At 41.2% G+C, this 11,065-nt stretch overlaps 1 protein-coding gene across 1 annotated transcript; it reads right to left on the minus strand.

Annotated features, from left to right (window-relative positions):
* Window positions 1-1,673: 1,673 nt before the first annotated feature.
* On the minus strand, window positions 1,674-10,719 carry LOC140569821 (NLR family CARD domain-containing protein 3-like). Its single transcript, XM_072692570.1, is given in 10 exon segments — window positions 1,674-1,971; window positions 1,973-2,036; window positions 4,472-4,645; window positions 5,318-7,109; window positions 7,453-7,648; window positions 7,987-8,035; window positions 9,255-9,368; window positions 9,507-9,614; window positions 9,769-9,863; window positions 10,388-10,719. Coding segments are annotated over 9 exon segments (2,700 nt in total). The 5' UTR covers window positions 9,813-9,863; window positions 10,388-10,719; the 3' UTR covers window positions 1,674-1,812.
* Between the last annotated feature and the right edge of the window lie 346 nt (window positions 10,720-11,065).

Genomic DNA, 11,065 nt, shown 5'->3' on the forward strand with positions numbered 1-11,065 from the left:
TATTATTATTATTATTATTATTATTACACAGTTTAAATACAGTTGCTGGTGATTATCTGGCTGGTAATTACTACATTATTATTATTATTATTATTATTATTATTATTATGACACAGTTTAAATACAGTTGCTGGTGATTATCTGGCTGATAATTACTACATTATTATTATTATTATTATTATTATTACACAGTTTAAATGCAGTTGCTGGTGATTATCTGGCTGATAATTACTACATTATTATTATTATTATTATTATTACACAGTTTAAATACAGTTGCTGGTGATTATCTGGCTGGTAATTACTACATTATTATTATTATTATTATTATTTTATTATATTATTATTATTATTATTATTATTATTATGACACAGTTTAAGTACAGTTGCTGGTGATTATCTGGCTGATAATTACTACATTATTATTATTATTATTATTATTACACAGTTTAAATACAGTTGCTGTTGATTATCTGGCTGATAATTACTACATTATTATTATTATTATTATTATTAATAATCAGTTTAAATACAGTTGCTGGTGATTATCTGGCTGATAATTACTACATTATTAAGCAGTAAAACAGTAAATTCAGTTTTCAGTCTATTTGCCTCTAGAAGCACATGCAGAAATACACTCCTGCAGCTGATTCATAAAAATTGTTGCTAAAACACAAACATCACTGTTTGACTCGTCACTTCTGGTAGAAAACCATCCTGTGCTATTTTACATTCACTATATGGACAAAAGTATTGGGACACCGGCTCATTCATTGTCTCTTCTGAAATCAAGGTTATTAAAATAGTTTATCCTGCTTTGTTGGAGTAACTGTCTCTACTGTACAGGAAGGCTTTCTACTAGATTGTGGAGCATTGCTGTGAGGATTGATTGCACTCAGTGCTAAGTGTCAGTGAGGTTAAGATGTTGGATGATCACCAACCCACCTCCTCCCCAGCTCTCCAACTTATACCTCAATTTCTGGTTGGTGTACCATCATTCCAGAGGACACTTGGCATTAGGCATGGTGCCAAAGATTTATGTTGACTGCTTCAGAGAGTCTATTGGAAATACTTCTCTACAGGGACTAGACAGGCTGTGTGCATTTGCACATCAGTGTCAGCAATGCTGCAACTTAAAAAGCTGAATGCATCATTAGCCTGCATTTACTTCAGCATATAGTGTACTGTGATCAGTGACACACATTGTACAGTATGCTAGCCACAATGTAATTAAGTTGTCTTAATATAAAAACCTTCACCAATTCTTATGATAAAATATTGACTTAATTAATATTTAATAAAGTCAGTCAGTTTATTACCAATAACTGCATGATAACAACATTATAAAGGGATTATGATGTTCCTCTATAAAGACGTGTTTCCAGATCATATGGCATGTAGAACTGCTTCTTGTTATGATACTTGTCTTATAGCATATTACTGCACTTATAACAGGAGCAGATTATAATGAGTTAAAGGAGACTAAGAAAAAGCCTCTGATTGGATCACAGATGAGCTGTTAGGTCAGACTGGGTTCATTAAACGCTATAAAACCAGTTTTCATTTCAGAATGTGTTGTAAGGTCAGAGTGAGTAATCATACATATCACTACACACTGAATGTTCAGTAGAGTCAAAGCCTCTGATTAATGTGTTATGAGGAAGAAAGACCTCATCAGAAATCTTTCTAGACAATCTAAAGACGACTGCAGACGTTAGAGAGTTGGTCTTTGTTCGGTTAGTGAACTCTGACCTTCACTAGAAACTTCATCTTGTATATTGATATAAAAACATCTTAGTAAAGCTCTGAATCTCACATCTTCACATTTATCATTTCAGAATGAACTGACAGAAACACTGACCTGAGAATCTGCAGTTTACAGTGTGAACTCTTCAGTCCAGCAGAGAGCAGCTCCACTCCTGAATCCTGCAGGTCATTGTTACTGAGGTCCAGCTCTTTCAGGGAGGAGTTTTTCCAGCTTTAAAACTGATCCCAGAGCTTCACACATCTTTACTCCAAGATTACATAAAGCCAGTCTGAAAAATGAAGAATGAACAGATTTTATTTGAGAATACACTTAAACAGAAACTGATACATTTCTGACAGTAAAAATAAGGAGTGTCTAACAGTAAATAATGTGTTAGCCTAAAGCTAATGTAGGAGAGTACTAGATCACATGCATCAAACATTTCAGGTCGTTAAACTAGACGACCTCCCCGATCCATCAGAGGGCACTGGATCCTAGCTCGTCAATAAAACTGTCATAAAAAGGGAAAACTTAACTTAGACCCCCTTCTTTGGAGGGCAGAAGAGTGCCCATTCCAGAGCACCCTAATTGGTGGGTGATTGTCTTTGTATCCTCTACATGTTACTGATGTATGTTCGTGCCTCAAACCCACGAGTTAATAGAGTTTAGCATTTAACAGTTCTAGCTGAAGAGGAAGTAAAATAACCTCTTTATTTAACTAGCTGCTTTATTTCTCATCATAGATTCTTTTTCTTAGTTCTTTTCTAGTGGTTCCACCAGAATAATCAGTGTATTACTCTTATTCATGTGTTCTCGTATTCGTTTATGATGATTTATTACTCTTAATGGTTTTGTATTATTACTTGTTTATGAAATCTTATTAGTTCACAGTACGATTATTTACTTTACTTATTTTCAAGAGTAACAATCTTTATGTCAGTGTAGGATTCACACACACACACACACAATAATAAAAGAAAATCTAGAATATAAGAATGGTAGATATAATTAGGAAAGTGAGAAAGCAAAGACATTTGAAAAAGTAGCAGCAGTCTGATCACACTGTGAAAGGAATGTAGCAGCATAAATGAATAAGTAGTGGAAACATAATAAAGTGTCTAGTGTGGGTAAAGTGTCTCAGTGTCCTCAAAGTGTCAGTGCAGTGTGTTTGGCTAGGAGGAGTTTAGGAGTCTTACAGCTTCTGGAATGAAGCTGTTTCTCAGTCTGTTCATTTAACACCTAATGCTCTGCAGCCTCCTGCCTGAGGGGGGCAGGAATGTCCCTGGATTTTCTGAGCATATGCAGCTTTGGCCCTCTTAACACCTGCAGTCAGCTCTCCTCTAGCCCTCCTCAGTTCATGTGTGTCGCCGGACCTGAAGGCAGCATCCTTCTTTCAGTAGAGAACGCACCTCTGCATTCAGCCAGGGTTTCTGGTTCATGTAGAAGGTCACAGTCTTTGTGGTGGTGACATTTACATTTACATTTAAGGCATTTAGCAGACGCTCTTCTCCAGCACGAGTTACAAAAGTGCTTCACTATTTCCTCAAGAATAACCTCAGCTAGTGTAAATACGTCAGCGAGACATGCTGAGATGAGGGTAGAAACCTGTGTGTCAGACGGTGGGAAAAGAAAAGGAACAGAGAGACAGAAAGGTCAAGGCCTGAGTTAAAGTTCCAGTTGGCTTAAAGAACGGAGCTCCAGAAGAAGAAGAAGAGAAGAAGCCTCAGCTAAAAAAAAACGGTTATTTACAACTTAAAGCCTCCAAAACTTGTGAAATAAGTATTTTGTATAAGTAGTTTGTCTAGTTTTTCTTCTGTTTCTCTTGTTTAGTTTTCACGTTAGATTTCTAACGAACACCAGCCAATCGAACCTTTGAACAAGTCTACATGAAACTGTCACATCCTGCCTAAAGAAGACTCAAGCATCCATAGCAGCCGTGTTGCTCCACCTGAACAGAGCCTGTGAATGCTGCTCTACCACGCAGGATGGCTTCCCTACTGGGCTGATCAGAGGTGCAACAGCATTCCTCAGGGATCCGTTCCTTCCACCTCAAAGCCTAGTCTCGACTGGACCTTCTGTCTAGAGCCGACCTTTGGGTCTCTCTTCAAAGCTCCAGACCCAAACTACTGGTGCCTAGAGTTGAACTTGAGCAGGGACGTTACATTCAGATTGTTCAGTCTTGCACACTGATCATGTTACCTTCGTTTAACAGCGATCAGTCAGACCAGTCTAGTTCTAGCCAATAGCAGTAGCTGTCCATGTGATCAAATCCAACAGTCAGTGCACTTCTCCAAACAACTCACCTTATTACTATTCTAACCACTATCTCAGGAATAACGTCCTGTGGGGTGAGTGTTGATACACTAAACTCATGCCTACCTTCAAGGCTGTGATACTGAAATGATCTCTTCATTATTACATGTTTCTATGATAATGTTTTATTAATTATAACTGGCTCTTGTGTGAGTGTATACAAAGAGATTGAGTCCCTGGAGCGAGAAAACTGCCTCTTGAATTGAGACTGAATTTAATTCAGAACTGAACTGCAAATCAAGGTAAGTTTTATTTATGGTGGAGTCTAAACTGAAACAACCAGTTACCAAAAATCTACAGTCCTGGGCGAGAATTACAGGTGGTGCCCCATTCATTCAGGTCATAGCTAATTAATTCACATCTCACATCTTCACATTTATCATTTCAGAATGAACTGACAGAAACACTGACCTGAGAATCTGCAGTTTACAGTGTGAACTCTTCAGTCCAGCAGAGAGCAGCTCCACTCCTGAATCCTGCAGGTCATTGTTACTGAGGTCCAGCTCTTTCAGGGAGGAGTATTCCAGCTTTAAAACTGATCCCAGAGCTTCACACGTCTTTACTCCAAGATTACATGAAGCCAGTCTGAAAAATGAAGAATAAACAGATTTTACAATAAACTGAAAGGGGAAGATTTGAATGGACAGATAAAGAATAGAGAACAGAATTAAACTGAAATACAGCGTCCGTCTAAAGTCCTGGAGTTTCTTTATATAGAGATAGAAAACATGCAGAAAGCTCCAGTTCCACATGCTGACCCATTTTACTGTGAACAACGTGGACCTGCAGCTCACCAACAGCTCTGGGACAGATTTTAGTGGTGTTATGAAATGCCTGAATATTATTCATATTATTGGCTCTACTTAACTAGACACCCAATGAACGACTAGAACAGCAGCACTACTTCCAATCTCCTCTGTTCACTTATTATCACCATAAATTCATTTCTCTCTTAAAGAGACAGTAACCGAATCTGATCTGAACAAAGTTAATTGGTATATCTTCTTATATATATCAGCCCATTAGGCTGAATCTTAATTTTCAACTGGGTAACAGAAATAACACACACACACACACACACACACTCTCTCTCTCACACACACACACACACTCTCTCTCTCACACACACTCTCTCTCACACACACACACACTCTCTCTCACACAGGATAATTCATACTAATGTGATTCACTGTAAACTGGTTCTAATCATCAGCAGTTCATTAAAAACTGTGGAAACGCCTGAAGGAAAATACTCACACAGCTCTTCTGGATGCTTTGACTACTGGCAGCAGCCTCAGAAGACACTCCTCTGATGGCTCATATTTACTGAGGTCAAACTCCTCCAGCTCTTCTTCGGAGTTCAGCAACACAAACACTAGAGCTGACCACTGAGCAGGAGAGAGCCAGGCCTGATGAAGACGACGGTCACCACCTCTGTTCAGGTATTTCTGCACTTCCTGCACTAGAGAGTGATCATTCAGTTCATTCAAACAGTGGAACAGATTGATGGATTTCTCTGGAGAGATGTTCTCCTCAATCTTCTCCTTGATGTATGTGACTGTTTCCTCGTTGCTGTGAGAGCTCCTCTCTGTCGGTGTCAGTACGCCTCGTAAGAGAGTCTGATTAGACTCCAGTGAGAGACCCAGAAGGAAACGAAGGAACAGGTCCAGGTGTCCACTCTCACTCTGTAAGGCTTCGTCCACTGCACTGTTGAGGAAGCCAGTCATCGTTGATCTGCTGAAAAGCTTAGAGAGTTTACTGGTTTGCTGTTCAGTGATTTGCTGATTCTGAACCTTTCTGTAGAGAAACGCATATAAAGCAGCAAGGAACTCCTGAACGCTCAGATGTACAAAGCTGAAGACCTTCCCCAGGTGCAGCTCATGCTCCTCTCTGAAGATCTGGGTGCACACTCCTGAGTACACTGACACTTCCCTAATATCAATGCCACTCTCTCTTAGGTCTTCCTCATAGAAGATCAGGTTTCCTTTCTCGAGCTGCTGGAAAGCCAGTTTCCCCAGAGCCAGAATACTTCCTCTAGTCTGCTGAGGATCAAGGTCACTTCCTCCACTGTACTTCTGGCTCTTGTGTTTGATCTGGAAGATCAGGAAGTGTGTGAACATCTGCGTCAGGGTTTTGGGGGTTTCTCCACTCTCAGCTTCACTCAGCATTCTCTCTAGAACAGTGGCTGCAATCCAGCAGAAGACCGGTATGTGGCACATGATGTCGAGGCTTCTTGAAGACCTGATGTGTGTGAAGACTTTGTTGGCCAGGTCCTGATCACTGATCCTCTTCCTGAAGTACTCCTGTTTCTGAGGGTCACTGAAACCCCGCACTTCTGTTACCTGGTCAACACACTCAGGAGGGATCTGACTGACCGCTGCTGGTCGAGAGGTGATCCAGAGGAGAGCAGAGGGAAGCAGATTCCCCTTGATGAGGTTTGTCAGCAGAACATCCACTGAGGTCTTTTTTTCTATATCCACCAAGTTCTCATTGTTCTGGAAATCTAGAGGCAGTCGACACTCATCCAGACCATCAAAGATGAACATGATCTTGTAGCTCTTATAATGTCTGGGTTTTAAATCTTGTGTTTCTGGGAAGAAGCTCTGAAGAAGATTCACCAGACTGCGTTTCTTCTCCTTCATCAGATTCAGCTCTCTAAAAGGAAGTGGAAATATGAAGAGAACGTCCTGATTTACTTCTCCTTCAGCCCAGTCCAGAATGAACTTCTGCACAGAGACTGTTTTTCCAATTCCAGCAACTCCTTTAGTCAGTACGGTTCTGATGGGCTGGTTCTGTTCTGGTAATGGTTTAAAGATGTTGCTGCATTTGATTGGTGTCTCCTGTGCTGCCCTTTTCCTGGATGCAGCTTCAATCTGCTTCACCTCATGTTCCTGATTGACCTCTCCACCCCCTCCCTCTGTGATGTAGAGCTCTGTGTAGATCTCATTCAGAAGTGCTGAGTTTCCAAGGCCTGAGATTCCTTCATTAATTCTCTGACATTTATCCCTCAGTTTGGATTTGAGCTTTCGATGACAAGCTGGGGCCAATTCTGATACCAGAGGAAGACAATAGAGACATGTGATCAGCTGTGATCCTGCATTAAAGACCCCTGTGTAGAACAACTCTGTGATACAGTGAATAAATCATTTAAAAATAAAGATTGTAGTGTGTTGTTTCTGTAGCAGCTGTAGAGCTCTTAGAGCTGTTAATGGTGTTTCTACAAAATCAGTAAGTGTTAGGTTTAAGGACTACAGTTGATGCTGTGATACATTATCCTATAATTACAAAATCCAATGAAGTATTTATTTTTATTCCCTTTGAAAAGCGGGACTTCACTGAGGAATACATTAGCACTCAGGTTGGGAACCATGGTCATGACCCAGAACTCTTACTGCTCTCTAGTGTGTTAGCGAGGTCTGTCTGCTTCATGTTCCTCAGGATCTGCAGTGTAATCTTCAGCACCCCCTCTCTCTCCCCTCTCTGATCATCCTCATCCTCCACCTCTCTCTCAGAGCATGCTGGACTCAGGAGCTTCTTGAATGTGTTCAGCTCGTTCTCCACTAGAGAGATAAATTTCTGCTGCAGCTCCTGATTAAGAACAAACATCAGAGAATCACTAAAGCTGCACCATTACAGAGAGAGATGATCTGAACACAGAACAATCTGCTAAACAGAAGAGAGACACTGATCTGAGGAGTGGAGGAGTTCTGGATGCTGTGATTCTGTAATGTGTAAAAGGACTTAAACATCATGTTACTGAACAGCATCTTAAAGTATTAATATGAACACTGTTACAGTTAGAATACACCAGCAACTGAAGGAGACTGAATTATGATTAGCAAAGTATCAAAACTTTAAAGCAGCTTTAAACTGAGAAATGAAAGAAATCAGGGAGATCCTCATCATGTGACTGGTTTAGGACTGACCTTGAATATATGCTCCAGTTTTTCTCTGTGAATTTTCTTCTTCTGGACGCTGTGGACGAATAGAAAACCCACACTGTGATCTCCATGAATTAATCAGCTGATATAGCAGCTCACATCTGCACTCACCACCAACAATCAAACACAAGTGATACTGACAGAAGATAAAAGTTGAGAGTTTTAATAAAATAAAGAATAACAGACAATAACAGATCAAATTAAAAGACTGAACTTCAGTAAAAGCTGAATTAAACCCACACATTTCCGAATGTTTCTTAAAGGTGAAAACAGAGCTCGACCGTCTACTAATGTAAACAAAGACGACTTCACAACGATACATTTGTGTTTTGGTAGCAGAGCTTTCTGTCTCTGACTTCAGTTTTCAGACGTAGAAAATCTATCATTTCTTGGGTTTATTCAGGATAAAAATGTCTGAAAGTTGTGAATGTGTTTGTTTGAGTCATTACTCGTCTGGTAAGAGCTCTGAAAAGAACTAAATCTGAGTGGAATTCTGTAGAATTTCATCCATTTGTAAATGTAACTGAACACACAGCAGCCTGACTGAACACCCATCTGTTCATTACATTATAACCCATATACCATTGACCCAAAGCCCACTTTGACTGTCCTGCTTATATCACTGATATCACCTGCTTATACTAACTGTCCTATTTCTATGAGAAACTGTAAGGTTTGGATGTGAAACACTGGTGTGTAATTTCATGCACAGCTGCCTCATTTATGATCTAAGTTAATGACTGGCTCTGACTCTCAGTAGCTCTGTTTACATGCAGAGATTTTCACCAATCTGAATAAGAGTTCATTCTGATTGTAGAGAACGACTGAACTGTTTATATGAACATTAAACATCCTCACATCACCCAACACCTCCCACCCCACCCCATCCCTGTAGTACCCATCAAAACACCCCCACTCTTCTCTCAAACACGTCCCCTACTGTCTCTATATATAGATATGTGTGTAACTGTCCACCCTATAGCTGATATTGTAATTTAGGGAGTAGAACCGACTCTCTGTGAGCTCGTTTAGTGATCTAGAACATTGTTCAGGTCAGTCAGTCTAATCTAGAACCTGTCTCACCATCACACCCAGCTGTGTACACTGATCATTAAATACAGAGAAACTCAGAACCTCACACTGAGCTCCTGTGTGGAAATCAGTGCAGAGGAACAGCATGAAGATCACCTGCAGTGAGTGTGTGTGTGTGTGTGTGTGTGTGTGTGTGTGTGTAGGTTTGAGGTTTCACTCACTTTGGGTCAGAGGTCACAGCTTCACTGCTGAAATCAGGAGGTTGACTCATGGACCGGTCACTCTTCATAGACACACAGCTGGGCTCTGGAGAAACTGCTCTCTGTGTTTCAGTCCTGTTAACATTAAACACAGTGAAAACTCCAGCATTTACACACTGAACTCCAACACACACCACATCTTTAAGAAAGCTCAGGAACACATTTGAAGAGCTTCACTCTCAGAACAGTAGTTTACTGAGTGCAGTGATGTACCGAGACTCAGAGCTTCCTCCTCCACTGATGAAGACTAGAGGATGATTCATGGACTGGTCACTCTTCATAGACACAGCGCTGGGGGCTGGAGATGCTGCTCTCTTCACCCTGAAAACAGTTGATTCATGATGATCCATGATGAGAGTAAAGTGTGGAGTAATGACTTCCTTTACTAAAACTCCTTCAGCTTCAACATGAGGGACATAAACACTCTCTCCTTCTCCTGGTTCTTCAGATGAAGTGCTGATATGAGGATACTCACTCTGGGGCACTTCCTCCACTGCTGGAGGTAAGAGGCTCCATCATGGAGCTGTTCCTCTTCTAACACACACTGCTGGACACTGGAGATGCTGCTCTCTGAGAACAGATCATTTACAACAGATTCACTGTAAGAACAGCTGGAAACTGGAGTTTTCACACACGCCCACTTTGTACTGATCACTAATTCTAATATTGATTAGAGTGTTAGTAAGGTGGCGGTTTACACCTTTAAGTAAAGAACACTGTACTGAAATGATTAACTCTAACTTGGGAATTAAAACTCTGCTATGAAGCCCCTCACAGATCCAGTCCTCTATTCCTGTACAAGAACCCCCTCAATAGTGTGAACACAGAGCTAATCAGAACTGGAGGAACTAGAAGAACAGGACTGGAAGTTCTATTAGCTGATCTATTTAAGAAGCAGTTCATGTGAAGCAGTGAAGCACATTTACAGCACTGTTGTGGCCCACAGACAGCTCTGTCCCACCAGCACGACTCTGGAGCTGAGCTCCACTGGTAGAAACACTAATATTATGGGGTGGCTCCTTTTGTTCTGTTGGTCTCTGTACTTGCGTTGCGGGCCCGAACCGCTGCTTGTGTTCAGGGTGGTCTCAAACTACCTGTCCGCTTCGTGCGCTGAACGCAGGAAGACCCTCGACTCCCTCAGTGAGAGCCGTCCGACTTCACCTCAGCATGGGGGGCGTCCAATGCTGCCAGAGGAGATCTGACCGCTCCCGGTAGTTCAGACCGCTATCTGGGCTGGATCTATTCCCCGGCTGGGAATGTGGACGGGACCGGGTACCGAGTCCGGCTACTTGTCAGGAGCTTGTAGAAGTTCTCAGCTCCACAACCTTGTTCTTCTGACTTGATAAAGATGAAGAATAAAACCTTCTTTACATGAAATCCAACACAAAGCAGCTGCGCTGTACTTTTCCCTCCTCTCTCTTTCACTTTCACTTTAACTTCAGTCACCTGAGCTGATCCAGCACCCAGCCTACAGCGCCCTCTAGTGGAGAGACCTCCACACACCACAGTCTGTACACACTGCTACTGTAGGCAGTGCCCAAAGTCTGAAAGTCAGGGTTCAATCAGAGAACACTTCAGTCAGAGAAGATGGAGCAGATGTGAAACATGGAGTTTACTGACAAGAACAGCTGTTGTGTCTGAATCATGGATAGATAATGGAGAACATCTGTGGCTCCACATAAAGCATCAACATTAATAGAGCTGTAAAACTGCAAGAGAACCCAGTTCAGATACTGAACCTAAAGAGGAAGTACTGAGAAGAAGAAAATAAA

Source organism: Salminus brasiliensis, chromosome 1 (genome assembly GCF_030463535.1).
Source record: "Salminus brasiliensis chromosome 1, fSalBra1.hap2, whole genome shotgun sequence".
Taxonomy (NCBI): domain Eukaryota; kingdom Metazoa; phylum Chordata; class Actinopteri; order Characiformes; family Bryconidae; genus Salminus; species Salminus brasiliensis.